Source organism: Bos grunniens, chromosome 26 (assembly GCF_055505025.1).
Source record: "Bos grunniens cultivar Pamir isolate PY7600 chromosome 26, Bosgru_T2T1.0, whole genome shotgun sequence".
Classification (NCBI taxonomy): Eukaryota; Metazoa; Chordata; class Mammalia; order Artiodactyla; family Bovidae; genus Bos; species Bos grunniens.
In genome coordinates, this window is record NC_141190.1 from 14,227,513 (window position 1) to 14,246,430 (window position 18,918).

General features: G+C 41.5%; 1 protein-coding gene across 6 annotated transcripts in view; it reads right to left on the minus strand.

The window, feature by feature from the left end:
- Positions 1-11,529: 11,529 nt before the first annotated feature.
- Positions 11,530-18,918, minus strand: part of IDE (insulin degrading enzyme) — a 93,757-nt gene continuing 86,368 nt past the window's right edge. For all 6 annotated transcript variants that reach the window (XM_086378594.1, XM_086378593.1, XM_086378596.1 and 3 more), the window contains 3 exons: positions 15,232-15,304; positions 14,468-14,535; positions 11,530-13,806 (listed from right to left, as the gene is read on the minus strand). In XM_086378594.1, the coding sequence (XP_086234720.1) occupies positions 13,711-13,806; positions 14,468-14,535; positions 15,232-15,304 (237 nt within the window). In that variant the 3' untranslated portion in view covers positions 11,530-13,710. The remainder of the gene's footprint in view (positions 13,807-14,467; positions 14,536-15,231; positions 15,305-18,918) is intronic.

Sequence of the window (18,918 nt, forward strand, 5' to 3'; positions counted from 1 at the left end):
AGCTCGGGAGGCACTGAAGCACCAGGAGAGACTGTGACCACGACAAACTCACTTACAAGTGGCCCACTGAGGGTGGGAAGAGCTTTGACTCTGTGGCCAAACTGCAGAGCGCGAGGAGCTCGGAGGAAGAGCGAAGGGTTTCACCCCGGAGATGGTGCACCAAGGCGAGAGCCATTGAGGGGTAGGATGTGGACACGGAGAAGGCCCAGGATGCTGACAGCTACTCGAGACATTTCGGGACAGTTTCTGGTTGTTCCTCTGCAGGTAACAGCAGGTCGTCTAAAACAACGTCACAATGGGGCTGCAGGTCCCCTTCACAAGCGGTGGAGAGTTTTCAGAGGCGAATCCCCGAGGGCGAGCTCGGGCCTTCCCGCTGCAGAACCGGGCAAAGAAAATAATCAGGGATAAAGAAGGGACATACATAATGACAAAAGGGTTGATTCCCCAAGAAGCCGTAACAGTGTTTAATAGGGATGGACCTAACAACAGAGTCAAATTTGTGAGGCAAAGATGGATAGAATTACAAGGAGAAATAAACCCGTCCACCATGATTCCAACACCCCTCTGTAAGAAATGGACAGATCCAGCAGGCACAAAATCAGTAAAGATGTAGCTGACATGAAGAGCACCATCATCGATAGTATCTGTCGACATCTATAGATTACTTCATCCCAACAAATGCAGAGTATATATCTTTATCAGGCTCGCATGGAACATTCACTAAGATAGACTACATTCTGGGGCAGAACATGGACTTTAACAAATTCAAAACAACAGAAATATAGAATATACTCTGCACCACAGTGGAATTAAACTAGAAATCAAAACAGAAGGATAGCTGGTAAACCTCCAAATAGCAGAAAATTAGTTGATACATGAGTAAAAAAAAAATTTCTCAAGAGAAATTTAAAAAAATTTTTAACTAAATGAGAATGCAACTTACAAAAACTGGTAGGACCAGTAAAAGCGATACTAACAATATGAAAATATACAGCATTGAAGGCATGTATTCTGAGAAGGTAATGGCACCCCACTCCAGTACTCTTGCCTGGAAAATCCCTTGGACGGAGGAGCCTGGTAGGCTGCAGTCCATGGGGTCGCTAAGAGTCGGGCACGACTGAGAGACTTCACTTTCAGTTTTCACTTTCATGCATTGGAGAAGGAATGGCAACCCACTCCAGTATTCTTGCCTGGATAATCCCAAGGACAGAGGAGCCTAGTGGGCTGCTGTCTATGGGGTCGCACAGAGTTGGACACGACTGAATTGACTTAGCAGCAGGCATGTGTTAGAAAAAAAAGATCTAAAAAAAAAAAAGAAAAGATCGAAAACCTAAACCTCCACCTTAGTAAACTAGAAGACTAAATCAAAATAAATAGAAGAAAGAATAAAAATGAGGGCAAAGAGCAACGAAACTGGATATAGGAAATCAATAGAGAAAATCAAGGAAACCAAAAATGGTTTTTGAAAGATCAGTAAAACTGATAAACCTCTAGCCAGGCTAACCAAGAAAGAGAAGACACAAATTGTTAATATCACACATGAAAAAGGCCATCACTACTGATCCCACAGACATTAAAACCACAATAGAGGAGTATTATTAACACATGCTCACAAATTCTGTTGATCTTTTTAAAGAACCAAATTTAGATATTGCTCATTTTCTCTATTCTTTATTGTTTCTCTAATCTTTTTAATTTCTTTTCTCCTATTACCTTTGGCTTCAGTTTTCTCTTTTTCTAGCTATTTAAACGATTGATTTGAAAGCTTTCTGAATTATTATTGTATGCCTTTACAGCTATAAGTTTCCCACCTAGCACTGCTTTGGCTGTATCTCATACTTTTTGATACGTTGTATTTTTATTTCCATTTTTCTCATGCTATTCTCATTTCTCTTGTGATTGCTTCCTTGACCCATCGATTATTTAAGTGTATGTTGTTTAATTTCCACATATTTGTGAATTTTTGATTTTTCTTCTATTTCTAGTTTTATTCCATTGAAATAAAAAAGGTACTCTGTATGATACTACATGGAAGATAGAGTCTCAGCTAGGATAATGAGGAAGGGAAAGAGGAGATGAGCTTGAGAAATATTTAGGACGTCAAATAGGCAAAATGTTTTGGTTGGTTGTATGTAAATGTTAAGAGAGGGAAAGGAGACGACGACACCCTGGGTGACTGGGTGGGTAATATTCTGCCTAATTAGAAGGTGGGTAATATTCTGCCTAATTAGAAGTTCCCCTGCTAACTTTCCTCTGGTGTCCATTCCTTTGCCATCACAAGATGGACTGAAATATGTAATTATCTGTGTGCTTATTTATTTAGTGGTAGTCTGTCCCTCTAGGCTGAAAATGCAGTGGAGCAGAACCATGTCTGGTTTTGTTCTTCCTTATACCACTAGCGACTGAGCGACTTCACTTTCACTTTTCACTTTCATGCATTGGAGAAGGAAATGGCAACCCACTCCAGTGTTCTTGCCTGGAGAATCCCAGGGATGGGGGAGCCTGGTGGGCTGCCGTCTCTGGGGTCACACAGAGTCAGACATGACTGAAGCGACTTAGCAGCAGCAGCAGTAGCATACCACTAGCAGTAGCAAAGTGAGAGACACGTAGTCAGCACTGAATAAAAACTGTCCAAAAAATATACAGAATGGGAAAGGGAATACACAGGAAGAAAAGATATTTTAAGGGGTTCCTTTTTGGACATGGTGAGTTTGACAGACTGTGCAAACATCCAGGTGGCAGTTGGAAATGAGTCTGAAACTCAGAAGATTTGCTTTGAAGATGAGGATTTGAGAGTTACCAGCATTTAATGAAAGCCTGAAAGTGAGAAGAGCATTAGGAGCAGGCCCTGATAAAGTTCAACATTTGAAAGGATTTGCTTCCTTCTACTTCTTGCTGTCTGGAAGTGCAGCTTCACTGTCCCCTGGCAGTTCATGGAGCAGGCACATGACGGTTCCAGGGAGAAGCCACCCACACCTTCACGACCTTTCCAGGGAGACATCATATGACATCATATAATATCTCACCCCACTCTGTTCTCCCCAGTTCTTTAAACAACCCTTGATTTTCAGATAATTCTGTTGCATGAAATCTCCCTGCACCGGACCATGGAACAGCAATTATTCTCAATATCCTGGACATGAAATAGGAAATTGCTACTCTGCTTAATCAAACTGTAGAAATCTTGCTCTTTTCTATTTCCTTTTCCAGTTAGATACCTTTGTTTGTTGTCTGTCCGTCTTTAAGGCCAAATTAGGCCTGTGTTGATACAAATACCTGTTTTCTATCACTACTTGGTTTACCATGTGTTTTGTTGACCGTGTGTTCGGTCACAGCAGGGCCTGTGTGTGTTGACCTGGTGCCGACCTTGAAGGAATCACAGGCCATGTCCGGTAGGGTGACGGGACTTCCTGACTTTCCTAGTACCAGTCTGTTGAAAATATTTGCTCTATAACCAAATGACATGTCAGACTTCAGGTTTTGCTTCAGATAATGCTCATCAAGGAGGGATCCAGGTTCCTCCTGCCTGTCCTCTTTGACATAATTAGTTACACTGGCTTTATCTTCACACTTGTCATCTTGTGGACAGGGATGGTTATCCCACCTCCAAGTTTTGTGTCCCCAGGAAGATGGGGCAGGAGGAGGGGGAACAAAGGAGAAAAGAAATTTCCTGTGCTAAGTCTTACAATTTCATCTCAGAATGGAAGTCCTCCCTAGTGGTTTCTACCTGCATCTCATTGACCACCTGTAGCTAAAAGGGGGCAGAGATCAAGATTGTAGCTTTTTTATAGCTTCTGTGATAAAGCTTGGAAGGAGATGGGTGAAATGAAAGCTGAGAATTGCCAATCAAGTCTTTTACATTTAGAAATGAGCGTTCATTATGTCTGCATATTTCCTAAAATCCTGTGAACATATCTTAAGCTAATTTACTTATGCTGATGTTGATTTCTATTTGCATAATTCTTAGAGTAATCTTATTTCAAAAATTTCCACTCTGTAATATATGAAAGATATTACCCACCCTTTTTTATTTTCAGTTTTGATGTCAAAAGTGAGCTAGAAAAGGAATTGAAAATATTTCTAAATAGATGCTAGTTCTGGATGAATAATAGACATTTTTCTCCACATGTTATTTCTTAAGTTAGTTCCAAGAATTTTTGCCAGTGCTGGCAAGAATTTCTTTGGGTGGCAAGCAACAGTACCGAGGACAATTTTGCCTGTCTTTCCATATTTGTGCCTGCTTGGCACATTGCATAAAAATAGAACTGATGCAGCTGGGGTTTTATGTATGGACTTTTTCACAGACAAGTGCTTTGTCTCCCTCTGGTGGATAAATGTATCTTTGCAACATCAGCGATAATTCTCAGGCCCGGTTTTAATTCAGGATGTCCAGTGGTGCAATAATCCCAATATATGCTGGACCTGCGCGCTCCCCACTCCAGTACTCTTGCCTGGAAAATCCCATGGATGGAGGAGCCTGGTAGGCTGCAGTCCATGGGGTCACTAAGAGTCGGACACGACTGAGCGACTTCACTTTCACTTTTCACTTTCGTGCATTGGAGAAGGAAATGGCAACCCACTCCAGTGTTCTTGCCTGGAGAATCCCAGGGACGGGGGAGCCTGGTGGGCGGCCTCTATGGGGTCGCACAGAGTCGGACACGACTGAAGTGACTTAGCAGCAGCAGCAGCGCGCTACACACACACACACACACACACACTCTCTCTCACTCACTCACTCACTCAGACTGGTCCCAGGGCAAAACTGCCAAGTAATTTCAGCCTGATTTTGATACACTATGTGTTTACCAAAACCTTTCTCACGTATTTTCTCACGTAATTTCTCACATAATTCACTTATTAAAATGAATATTCCCCCTTCCCATGAGTACAAACATCTGCCTAAGAATACAGAGCCCTAGAGTAGCTTAGGGGCACACAGACTCTGATTTTCCCTGCATCTTTTTGCTCATTAAATCTTATATTGCCAGAATTGGCTTCCTTCTCAACTTGCAATCTTTTCCAAAAAACTTTCTCAAATTCCCACTGACAATAGATTGGTTTTAGTTATTAAAATAAGATCAAGTTCTGCCTCTCACAATGGTTGACCAGATGGTTCTGCACCCTCACCAGAAACAACTAGGAAAATATGAACTACTGAAAGAGTGAAAAGGCAAGCTGGGGAGTGATAAAGAATATTCGCAATGAACGTAACTGACGAAAGAACTCAGATCAGCTCCTAGGACTCACTAAGCAAAAGACTGGCAGAAAAAAAAAAAAAAACAGGAGACTTCTTAAAAGGGAATATTGAAATAGTAACTATACACACACAGCTCATCTTCATTAAGTATACAAAGAAATACAAATTAAAACTACAAACTATTCACCTGCCACACCCATCAGAGTGGTAAAAGTTGAAAAGACTAACAATGCTAAGTGATGGGGAAAAATTACAGCTCTCAAAATTATGCCTCCACTGGTGAGGCGGGGTGGGGAGGGGTATGACAGATGGCATCTCCTAAAGTTGGAGATACATGGATATCTATGACACAGCAATTTCACTCCCAGGTTGACCCCCAGAAAGGTATATAAGTGTGTACCCAAAGACATGTTTAAGAACATTTATGGATTTATTTATAAATAACCAAAAACTGGAAGCCTAAATGTCCTTCAATAGTAGAATGAATAAATGGTGATATAGTCATACAATGGAATAAGTGGGAAAAAACTGTAGCTACATACATGATAAATGGGTAATCTAACATGAAATTTTGCACAAAGGCAGGCACAAGCAAAGTATATTTTTAAATTTTCGTTTATATAAAGCTCAAAGCAGGCAAAATTAATCTATGGTCTTTCCATAGCTACCAATAAAATGGCTGTTTATAAACACAGTTCTCTAAAATTTTATCAGTTTAAAAGTTTTTTCCAGTTTAAAGGATCCATCATAGCCATTGAGGAGTAGGGTCTTAAATAAGGCATGAAAGATGTCCCCATAAGATTGTGCAAAGGATGCAGCCCTCACAGGATCTAGAAAGTTTATTTGCAAAAATAATCAAAGTAAAGGCCCTTATTATACTGGTGGATGCAATGAAAGTTGACCTGATAAAGGCCCTTTATGGATTGGGATCCCTTATGATAAACTCCCCTGAGAGCTAGAAGGGCCAGTCAGAGACTGTTCAGAATCCTAGTCTACTCAACAGGCTTCCAAATGTACACCATAGAGTACCTTCCAGACTACAGAGACCAAGAGTTTTCTCACTGATCAACAGACCAAGCTCTCAAAACGTAGAGCAAGATGCCTAAGAAGATCAGATAGGATATTTATGTTTTAAAGGCTCAGGGAGATAATGCAAGTTCCTCCTGGAAAGGTGTCTGGGTTCCTCAACTCCAGCAGACTAAAACCAACATGGGAGCTCAGAGCGCCGGGGGGCCTATTGTTATCTGTGGAGCCCAGACGAACATGTCTTCACTCATTAAGGAGTGGGGAAACCCGAGAAAGCTGTAACCAGCTGGGAGAAGCATTTTGACTCTATTTTCGGAGCTAAAAGTTCTCATGTTATCTTCACTTTTATTCCAATAAACTCAAAGCACCCAATTCAAGGAAAGAAACCAGGTTAACTTACCTAAGTACCCAGTCCAAACCTTTCCAGGTCTTGCAAACTGGGCAGTTTTCTCAGTGCAATTCAACTGAGCAGCCTTTCCAATGTCTTCCAACTGGGAATTCAGGTACCTCTTTTGTGGCTCAGCTAGTAAAGAATCCACCTGCAATGCAGGAGACCTGAGTTCTATCCCTGGGCTGGGAAGATCCCCTGGAGAAGGGAAAGGCTACCCACTCCAGTGTTCTGGTTTGGAGAATTCCATGGACTGTATGGTCCACGGGGTCGCAAAGAGTTGGACACGACTGAGCCACTTTCACGAACCATCTTAAGTTCAAGAAAAACCTACTCCTTATATAGCAAGGAGTTTACCAACCACTGAGTAAAACTCAAGAGTCGTCAACCAAGACAGGACAGACTTACCCAATCACTGAGAAGGTGGCTGCGTCTTCTCTAAAAAAGTTTCCGTATGTCCTTTGAGCCCATCTCCTGACCTCCGTCTCCAGGTAATCGCTGACCTTCCTCCTGTTGGCTTTAGTTTGCGTTTCCCTGATGACTCATGATGTTGAGTATCTCATGTGCTTGTTGACCGTATCTTTGAATGAAGCATCTACTGAACTCTTTCCCAACATTTTTGTCTTATGAGTTTTTCGTATATTCTTACATAGAACTCCTCTGTCTCATTTATGTAGTTCCTCCCAGTCAGCAGCTTGCCATTTTTTTATTTTCTTTTCTTAATGGTGTCTTCTGAAGACAGTTTCAAACTTGAAAAACTTCAATATGTCCATTTTTTCCCCTTGGATGGTTAGTGACTTTTGTATCTTAAGAAATGTTTGCCTACCAAACTTTGAAAAGATTTTCTATGTTTCCCTGTAGAACTTTTACAGTTTAAGTTTTTAATCTTTAAATCTGTAGTCCTTTTTGAATTAATTCTGTACATACTGTGAGATAAGGGTTAAGGTTCACTTTTTTCCCCCCAATAAGGATATCCAGTGTTTTTGATCCATTTGTTGAAAAGCCTACTCTTCCCCATCAAATACCATGATGCTTTTGTCAAAAGTCATTTGAAATCAACGTAGGGCTCTTTCTCTGGACTCTTTTCCTTTGATCTGTATGTCAATCTTAGGCCAGGACTCACTAGCTGGATTATAGTTGCATATAATTAGGAAGGATAAATTTGTTCTTTAGATGTACTTCAGCTATTCAGGGTTCTTTGTATGTCCAGGCAAACTTTAAAATCAGCCTGTACATGTCTGCTCCCCAAAGCCTGTGGGAATTCTGACAAGCACTTCTCTAGAATCTATAGCTCAATGGAGAATGCGTATCTTATAAATACTGCCCTATAATCCATGAATATGATGCATTTGTACTTTGATTAGGGTCTTTCCTTTAGCAATGTTTTGAGGTTTTCAGCGTACAGGTCCTTCACATTTAAAAACATTTTGCCCCTAAATACTTTTTTGGTGCTCTTACAATTTTGTAGATGGCATAAATTGATTTGTTGACATAAAACTGACTTGTTGATTTATTTCCTGCAACCTTGTTAATTCAGTTATTCGTAGTAGCACTTTGTAGTCCTTAGAGTTATTTTGGTGTGTGCTCATGCCATCTGTGAATGGTTTTGCTTCATTCTTCCCAATCTCTATTGTACTGACCAGGACCTCATTTACAAGTTTGAAAAAAGTAGTGAGAACACACATCCTCATCTTGGTGCATCTCTTAGGGTCAAAGTCCTCATCAATACATTATCCTTACGTATTATGTCACCAGTAGGTCCCTTTAAATTCCCTTTACTAGCTTGAGGAAGTTCCCTTCTATTCCTGTTTAATGAGAGATGTTAGTAAAATGCTTTTACTCTACCTATTGAAATGATTATGTGCTTTTTACTCCTTGTGTCACTATGGTAACTACTACTACTCATAATTGATTTTCAAATATTGTACCAACCGTGGGTTCCTGGGAGAACCCCATTACCAGGTAATGTTGATGTAGTACTTGCAAATCAACTGTATATTCTTTTATACATCACTGGATTCAAGTTGCTAACATTTTGTTTAAGCCTTTCAGGACTCTTTTAAAAGGGTAATCAGTTTGGAGCTTTCTATACTTGAAATCTCTTTTTTGGATTTTTTTTTTCTTTAGAGGTTGGTAGAAGGGTAATGCTGACCTCATAAAAGTGTTCCCTCTTGTTTTCTAAAATATAAGATTACTAAAATTTCACCCTTAAATGTCTGATAGAATTTACCATTGAAGCCATCTGGGTTTTGGAATTTCGTGGAAAAGGGATTAATTCATTTTAAGACAGATTAAGGGAATATTTCACATTTTCTATTTCTTTTCATGTCTGTTTTTGGTCATTTGTCTCTTTCAAGATATGTACTTCTTTCATCTAAGTTGTCATATTTGCTTGTATGTAACATCTAAACACTCTGATGCTGGGAGGGATTGGGGGCAGGAGCAGAAGGGGACGACAGAGGATGAGATGGCTGGATGGCATCACCGACTCGATGGACGTGAGTCTGAGTGAACTCCGGGAGTTGGTGATGGACAGGGAGGCCTGGCGTGCTGCGATTCATGGGGTCGCAAAGAGTCAGACACGACTGAGCGACTGAACTGAACTGAATTGAACATCTAAACAAAGAGGACACAACCCAGACCTACCTCTGGGTGAGGCCCAGTTCTTGACTACACAATGACTGTGTTACTAGGAGAAACTTGATCAGGTATTTAGGTGAGGAGCCATGACATCTGCAACCTGATGAAAGAGAGGGAGGGAGGGAGCAATGCGTGCAGAAAATGTGATTAAACTGGTGAATACAGTGGGGAGGGTACTGTACTATTTTTCCAACTTTTCTCTAAATTTAAAATTTTTCCAAAAATAAGTTAAATGATATATTCATATTCCACAACCCAGTGATTTAAAGAAATAACCAGAAAACCACACACAAACTCTGCACAAGGAGTTTTATCATGGATCAAAGTTTGAAAACACCCTAAACATCCCACAAAGAGGATCAGATAAACAAGCTACAGTATAAGACATGAAAAACTCAACAACAACAACAGATATCACAATTTTCCCAAGATTATCCAATATAGACAGACAATGGAAGGGAAAAGTCATAACACTGAATATATGACCCCAGTCTACATGCACGAGGAAAAGACTGCAAAGTAAAAATGCAAAAAAAAAAAAAAAAAAAAACCAAACAAACCAAAAACCCATGGCTGTCTTGGAGTGGTGGGTTACAGGTGAACTTGACTCTTCTTCATAATCCTTGTTCAGAATTTCCTGAAGGATTCCAGGTCTTCTCATCACTCCAGGGGCGAAAGGAAGGAGAACTTAAGTTAAGAGCAGGTCAGGAGGTGTGGGTCTGGATTAACTCCAAGAGGGAGGGAGACCCTGCATGCTGTGGTGGTTACCTGGCCACAGGGGAGCCCAGTAGAGGGGAAATGACACAGGCTGGACGGGAGGACAGCCACACAGACCCTGAGACCTGGTTTTACTCCCTTCGAAACAGGTGAAGGTTGGGAGACTAAGGAGGTTATCTGTGAAAAAAATAAAGCTTCATACAAGTGTAAAGGTAACCACCTTTCTATTTTGTTCCACAGGTACCTTAATAGACTTGGTACCTATTATTACAGGAAATCCCCATAGAACAATGAGAACTAGTGATTCAAGATCCGAGTTTTAGCAAATGCTGGGAGATAGTGGAGGACAGGGAAGCCTGGCGTGCTGCAGTTCATGGGGTTTCAGAGTCAGAAGTGACTCAGCAACTGAACACCACCCACCTATTATTACAAGAAATCCACATGGAACAATGAGAACTAGCGTTTAAAGATCTGAGTGGAGGTTTGAATCTGTGCTTCCCACACGGTCCTGGGCAAACTGTTCAAACTTTCTGAGCCTATTTTCACCTCTGAAAACCTGGGATGAGGATGATGATGATTTTAATCACCATCCTCCCATTTCAAAAAGATTACTATGAAAGATCGACTGTGGGAGATGTCTGTGAGGGTGGTCTATAAAGTGCTTCACGATGTCAGTTAATGTTAATTTAGGGTATGAACTATTCAAAATGCTGTTGTTGTCTTTGAAGAGAGAAAAGTAGCAATTCATACCACTAATAAGCTTTGCCACAAGACACCATGGAGTTCCATGCTCAGGCTGACAAGGTCAATGAATGAACATCAGACGGGCAGCACAGAATACTAGGGATCCAGAAGCCTACGGGGTTAAGAGGGCAGGAACACCCTTACAAGGGAAGATGAGTATGTGAGAATCCTTGGTTTATGCTATAAACATTCTGCAATCATGGGGAGGAGACCAGGGGAAACTGCACCAACTCACAAAGCCTGGGGTGGCTCGCGGCCCTCAGATAGTGCAGCCGTGTGTTCCTGGGCACAAAGCTGACTGTGTGCCATGCTCTACTGTCCTAGGTTGGAAACTGACTAACAAGCAGAGTTCCTCTTGAAAAGCCCTGTTAAGCCAGCTGGTAACCACCTGAGTAGAAAGATTATTTTGACCAGGGAGTAAGAAGCCAGGGATCGGACAAGGTGTGGCAGGAAGATGCAGAAACCTAGCTGTAGAGGAGAGAGATTTTTTTTCTACCTTTAAAATTTTCCTCCCTGTAATGTCCAGGACAAATCTTTCTGGATCTGGGGTCACTGACAACACTCACAGCAAGGAGTTCAGCCTCTAACATCAAGATTTCTATTTTACCAGAGTGATCTGTTCTTAAGACTGTGAAATTGACTCAAGAGGTAACAGTAAATCACTTTTACCTAGATTCACTTAAACCCCAAAAACCCACTGCTTTTTGCATTAGGAACAACGAAAAAGCAAGAAACACTGTCAAATCGGGATGTTGAGAGGCAGGTTGAGGATCGGCCACTGAAAACTGTAAAATAATACAAATGCAAACTCCAGAGGTGAAGATCAGGCAATTTATTGTAAACAGGATTACCCTAGCACTCCACCACCTACTGGCTGTGTCACATGCTCTCTTCCACATCAACTCGTGAAAAAGACTTTTTAAAAAGTCACGGGTAACGACACCTGAATGTTTCACAAATCTCCCTTACACTGAGGAAAGAGCAGCGTCCAGGCAGTCTGTTATTGCTCATGGACTACAATTTGGACCTATTTAGCTGAATGTGTAAGTCAGCCTGAGTGAGCCAACAGTGGCTGGAGGTCCTACGTGGACAGCAGACAACACTGGAGCACACTCACCAGCAACCTCACTTTCCTGGAGACTACCTGGGATGCCCCTCAGAGCGCTTCACTTGACTTTCCCATAAAAATGACACTCAAATTTCACCCCCCCCTTTTTTTGTAAAGAGCTAAGTTACCCAACAGCACATAACTTTCCACAGAAAAGGTTCAGGTGGGTTATTTACTCGTCCAGTGGTAGATTTACACACTCAGGACTCATTTTTGATCCCTCTCATTTATATTTGCAGTTTGATGAAAAGCTGCATAGTCTACAAATGCATAAAACCAGAAGGCAGTGATGGTGACTCACACACCTTCTGATGGACAAAGACAAGCTTCGTACAAGGAAGCTCTTGAAGGTAGGGATAAAAAGACAGTTACAGCACCACATTTATCTGACAGTAGAAATGGAGCCCCACTCTCAAAAGCAGCCTCCACGGTTGTGATGATCATTCTTGCCCCAAATTCAGATTATTTGGAAAAATGGCAAATGTGAAACTTAAGATGTGAAAGAGACGTGACTCTACAGAAAGCAGTCCTGGCAAATCGACCACATGGAGGCGAAATGTCCCTGGAAATACCACTCTTTCCTTCGCCTGAGTCAGTCAACGACAGGCCCACTTACTGCTGCTAGTACCTGTGTGTTTCCAATTTCCCTGTAAGTTTTAATAACAGTAAATGTTTCAAAATGGCTGCTAAATATACGGTAACAATTTCATCTATAATTGTATCTCATGAAGAGAAGATATTTTTTAAAAGCTCACTCCAGTCATCATCTGTGTGTTTGTATGTATATATTCAAAAAACAACTTAACACTTAAGGCAATATTAGACTGGGAGCAAAACGGGGATTTAGTGTCTCTATGGAGATCACACTATTTAAGAGTCCAAGGCTTTCCTTTTTGTACCCCCAAAAAGGTGTCTTTGTACACGCTGCCTTTTATATTCACAACGGGACAGATATTTTGGTTGGGATACTGCCTGCGATTTCGCCATAATAAAAAGTTACAGACATTTAGAGCAGCTGATGTTGGAAAAGCATGTCACACACTCAGTGGGATCTGAAGTTAAATAAATACAGCAATGTGTTGACGGGAGAAAAGTGACACTGATGGAACACTGCAAACCAACTATGAACAAGAATGTCAATATGATTCAATCAGAAAGAAACAAATCACAGTAATCCTGAGAAATTCAGTTTGGGACAAAATTGATGCCAGGTAAGTCTGTATTTCTAGCACTGTAAATAAGTAGGGTGTTCTAGAGTTTTCCAGCATTTTACTTGTTTGAATAAAAAACATGTTCAAATTTTATAAAAAGATTAAAACCATGCCTTAATCAGCAATTTCACTAATAAAAGAAAATTACATTGCTTTGTTCATTATCTGCCAAATGTAATGTTCTCCATTATTTACATGAAACTATTAAGTAGAAAGCAAACTTGAGAATCAATTTTTAAAAATGTATCACCTTTCTATATGTTTTGAAGTCTTTTCTGTCAACCTAGGAGGCTTTTAGAAAAAAGCTAACATATTTTTCTTCTGACAAGTGACTATTTTACAGAATAAAGAAGGAAGATTCTATAGGAATATCATTCATCATTTAAAGTATTGTTATATAAGGGACATTTCTCTTAGTAATGAAAACTTTTAAAATATTTAAGAGGCATGTATTTTAAAAATATTCTACATCTGTAAGATTTTGTAATTTAATTACTCTGGATTTTTAATATTTCTACATAATGACATTTGACAAGTTTTTTTGTTTTTTTTTTTCTTTTTTTCCTCTGTATCTCTCTAATAGTGAACAAGAAACTATTAAAGTGGCCAAGATGGTTTTCCTAGCCCTTGGAAGACTCAGGAATGCATCCACTTGCACTTTCCCGCCCATGGGGAATCTTCAGAGTTTTGCAGCCATGAAGTTAATATGCGGTTTCACAAGGGGGAACAGTGGCAAACCACGCTTGAACTCAGTCATGTTCTGAATCACTTCAGGCTGCAAAAAAAAAAAACAAAAACAAAAGTTTTCTCTTAGTGTATTTAAACAGACTGAACAGGATACAAACTTTATTTTTGCACATACACACTAGTTTCTGCACCATCTATTACATATTATATCTGCTGACTCTCTTCCTGGATCAGTAGGGCCAGAGGGTCTATGCAGACCTATGGTGAGAGTTCCCAGTGGGCCTCCGGGTCAGAGGGAAGACTTCTGGCTTCCCCTACGTGCTCAAGGTCAGGCACACCAAGGGCTCAGGACTGTGGCCTGGGTGGAGTGGCAGAGGCCAGTGTGCCCACCTGGCAAGGGCCTGCTTATACTACCAGCTTCCTCCTCTTCCAAGTAAATGCCAACCGATCAAAATGATCAAACTGCACAAGCGCCAAGGAAAATGTGGGGACAGATGTGGCTGGAGATGACTCACTGCAGAGTAACACAACTGTTCAAGCTAGTAGATGAGGCTGACAAGGGCAAAGTCACTGGTCTTCCCAGATGAACAGTGAAGGAATGGCAGCCTGGCCTTTAAGGGGGACCTGAAGTACATGCCCCGATACGTGGTGGCCTGAAACCTCTGGGTCTTACGTGTCCTGGTGAACAAGTCCTTTTAAGTAGGAAGTCCTCTAACAGTGCAAGCTAACACGACATTTATGTTTCTTACTTGTGGCAAGGCTGGTGCTTGTGACAAATTTATATCATTTTGACATGGGAACTCTCCAACCACAGGACCTATTTAAAAAAAAAAAGAAAAGTTTAATGCTTTGCACTCACTGCTATTTGTACACAAGAGCAAACAAACAAAACAAAACCACACCAGACTCAGCTCACTAAAAAACTGCCTCAGGCCCAGTTCATGCGCCTCTCAGGTCCTTTCAGGCTGTGTGCTCCCAAGGCCTGACAGCTTGTCCTGCCTCCTGTCCAGAAGGTCCCCCGTGATGGTTCAGGACCTCACTGTGCTTGAACAGCCTTGGCTGTAGTGCTTTACTGCCCAGCTTTGACCTCACTGGTCCCTGAGGCTCTGGCCACCCAGAAGGACCCAGTAAAACCACCAAGAAAGTTGGGGGAGTCATCAGCCACGCCAGTCAGAGACAGGAGATGGGAAGAACTGAGCAGATGGACTGCTCACCTCCTACCCACATGCAGCGGCTCCACATCACTCCTTCAGAGATGTCCTACCAGCATGGCCATGTTCTCTGACAGCTGTGGCCAGCTCGGCACTGTGCCATCTGGTGCCGGCTCTCCCCTTCACGGCCTCGTTTCCCTTTTCCCCTTATTTTTGCCTTGATAGAGCAGACCCTGTCTCCAGGTAGCTCCCCTTCTGCACCCCTTTACTTCCTGGTGCTCTCTAAGGGATGTGGCTATGGCATGGGATAGCTATCATGTGCCTAAAGACACCCTTTTAAAAAGTCAATTCTCAGTACTTACAAGAATCCATTTCTCTGGCAAGAACATGGACGGATACCTTGTGTCTCCTCGGGGCATCTACCGCCAACATTTCCTGGGTGGAAAGAAGAGCAAGGTCACCCTTTTGCCCCACCAGGGAACTTAAAATGAGGTGCTGTCTTACGACCATAAAGAGTCATCCTGCACACAGTCAGAAACAGAAAAGCTGCGTCCCTTTCTTTCCCCTCACTTACAGCATTTCATGTAAACTCTACAAACATTAGGAGGGCAGGCAGGAATTATTCTTAACCCCATCGTACATTGAGTAAACTGGAGTGCTCATGCTCCTATGGCTAATAAGCACCGGGACTGGGATTAAAAACCCAGCCTAGTACTCATCAGGGTGTGACCAGGGCTGCACCCAGTGATCTGAGGTGTGTGCAGAGACAATGGCCTGAGCCCAGTTAAGGGACGACCACAATGCCTGCTCCCCAGGAACCGCCCCAGGTTCTGCACCAGGGCACTGCTGCAGCTCCTCCCCTACCAGAAGAGAAGAGAACTAACATCTCTTGACTGACGCCTTGTATCAGCCTCTTTCCTATGTTAGACCACTTGGTTTTCTTAAGCTAAGCATCACCATGATTCCAATTCTAGAGACTCAGACTCTAAGACCCAGGTGTAACAACTTGCTGAGCCACACAACTCATAAGGGGACGGGGCCAGAAGTGAGGTATGTATGCTTGTTCTCTCAATTCCATCACATTGCCTGGAGGGACTCCCTTCAGTCTTTACCAAGAATGCCAGGAACAGTACGCTGGCAGAAGGATCCTGTGGGGAAGTGTCTCCTCACTCTTCCCTTAATGATAGGCCCATATTTATGTCTTTTCCAAAAGGAAGACTCAAGTTGTGATGAAGCTTCCCCTGATGCCTCAGCCAGAAATAATGTTTTGTATCCTCAGAGGAAGAGACTAGCAGCAAAGTCAGACTGACTCACAGTTATTTACAGAACAGTTATTGTAAGCCTGGTCCTGTGCAGCTGCAATGGAAGCCTTGCTGAAGTTGCATAGCAAAGCTGGCAGAACAGCCTCTTGTAGGAGCTCAGCCCAGGTTTGTCTCATCTGAGAGCATCTTATGGGAGTAAAGTTTGCTTCCAAAGATATATTCTTTCTTTTTTTTAATTTAAATTTATTTAATTGGAGGATAATTACTTTAAAATATCATGTTGGTTTCTGCCATACATCAACATGAATCAGCCATAGGTATATGCATCTGTTCCCTCCCTCCTGAGCCTCCCTTCCACTCCTACCCCATCCCACCCCAAAGATGCAGTCTTGATCTCTTTCACCCAAACCCTCATTGCCCTCTTAACCTATATCAGTTACAGAACATCCTCTTCAGTTTCAGACTGTTCAATTTCCTGACCAACTTTGGACAATCCGCATTTTTCTAAAAACCAACCAATTGCATTTTCTTGCAAACTCTTTTCTAAGGAACACTAGAGTCCCAAGAGATATTTATAGGTATTCTGAACAACAACAAGAAGTGTCCATAGTGAAATCACTTTAGGAAATATTTTGTTAATCAAAACTAAACAAATATTGGGCTAAATAAATCTTTACTATGGGGTTCCTAGAACTTTTTTTTTTGCTGCATTGCATGGTATGCAGGATCTTAAGATCCTCAACTAGGGGCTGAGCCCATGCCCTCTGCAGTGGAAGTGCAGAATCTTAGCCACTGGACCACCAGGGAAGTCCCTGTGGTCTTCTAGAATTTGTGGAAAATTCTAAGTCCCTCTTAGAATTTTTTAAAAAGCTAACATGCTCTGTGATTCCCCAAGAATGAGAATAAAGAAGAGTCATTCTCAAACTTACATGGTCACAAAACTTTTTCTAGGTACCCCATTAGTATCTTACAGAACACAAGTGTATTAGGGAAACCTTGTTCGGGATTTAGTGTAAGCTCGGTAATAAATACTCTCACTTTTTAAGACAAGAAAGTCATAACTTATTTTCACAAAATCAGTAATGAGGTACCACTTGTAATTTCAAATAATCAAATTTGTGGAAAGACCAATCTTCATTTCTTCTGGAAACATCACAGTGTATTAGGTTATCATGCTCTTTGAACACACGTAACTAATAAACGTCTTAGGAACCAAACAGTGCTGAATGTGAGCACCCTCTTTTACAGGCAAAAGGAGAACAAGTAACCAACCTCACAAAGTGTAACAGTCTTCAATAGTAAGTCAATCACAATAGCTACTTTATAACATCAAGGAGGAAAACATACTCTCATTTGAAGCATTCTGATTAAACTATTTAAAAACCCTAAGGTTGAGTATTACTAATAAAGTGATAACAACAATAGAGACTATTTAATAAATGCTGCTAAGTGCCAATCTCTTTGCATACCTCATTTCAAGGAATACTCCAATTAATCTCTATTTCATAAATAAGGAAGCTTATAGAATTTGGCCAGGGTCACAAAGCTAGCTAGCTGGTGATGGAGCTGAGCCCTGAGTCTGTGCTCAGGGGCCATATGCTCCCACTCCTGCCCCACAGACCACGGAGCGAGGCCGACCATTCTGAGCAGGGCTCGGGACGGCTTTCTGCCTGGCAGCCGACACGTGTCCCGGAGCCCTGCTCCCACACCCAACTCTCCCTCACAGTCCTGCCGCACCTCTCTCTTCACGGACACAAAGGCTACCTGCGGTTACACTGAGTTGGACGAAAAGCACAAGATGTTATGGGAAAACCCATACAAATTTTTTGGCCAACCCAATATATCAGAACAGAATCTTATTTTATATAGTTTTTATTTTTTAATTATGTGTGTTTTTACTACATACACACACACACACACACACATATACAGATATTTTAATAGATTTTATTTTTCAAAGCAGTTTAGGTTCACAGCAAAACTGAGTGGAAGGAACACAGGTTTTCCAGATATGCACTATCCGTTTACAGGCCTAGCCTCTTGTCAAAATATATGTTTTTTAAAAGACTATCACTGCAAAAGAGCAAGAGTCATTTAGATGAGAGTCGTTTTGCTCTACACAATGCAAGGGAGCTAAAGATGATGGTAACTTGACCAGTCAGCCATATCCACAGTCAAAAATGGCTCAGATCCCATTGCTGAGAAAGGTACATTCAAAATACCATCATTTACTGTCAAATTGTGAACCTAAAATTGCTACTTTCTTTCTTCTTGCTAAGGTGTTACTGGCTGTATGAATATCTGTTTGCACATACAGAGACCAGGAGCCTTGTTGTTTTGCACAGGCTCTGGCAGGGAGAATAGGTATAATAACTGGTAGATGGTGCAAAGTCACCCTTTCCTCTATGGAACTATCGGCACTTCCAACTCAGGAGTCGTTTGCTTTTCCTCACTCTCCCACACAGCACCAACAGCAGGGGATTAGAAATAATTAGCCTTCACTGCACAACTAATTTCACAAAGTCACTCTAATGAGAACTGCAAATACGACTCTTGTATTGACAGCTAAGATATACCCCTGAAAAATGACCTTGAAAAGCAGATACTATCCTTTCCAGAGATGTCAGCACAAGGCAGGACTGAACTCCTGATGAAAAACGTGGTGTCTAATAAATCAGGTATGAACCAGGAGATGTGGCTCAGGACACTAGGTAGGGTATAATTCTAAGGCACTATTCTAATTACAGAGTAGAATTTTGTTCCTTGCCCTAAAAAATAGACATAAAA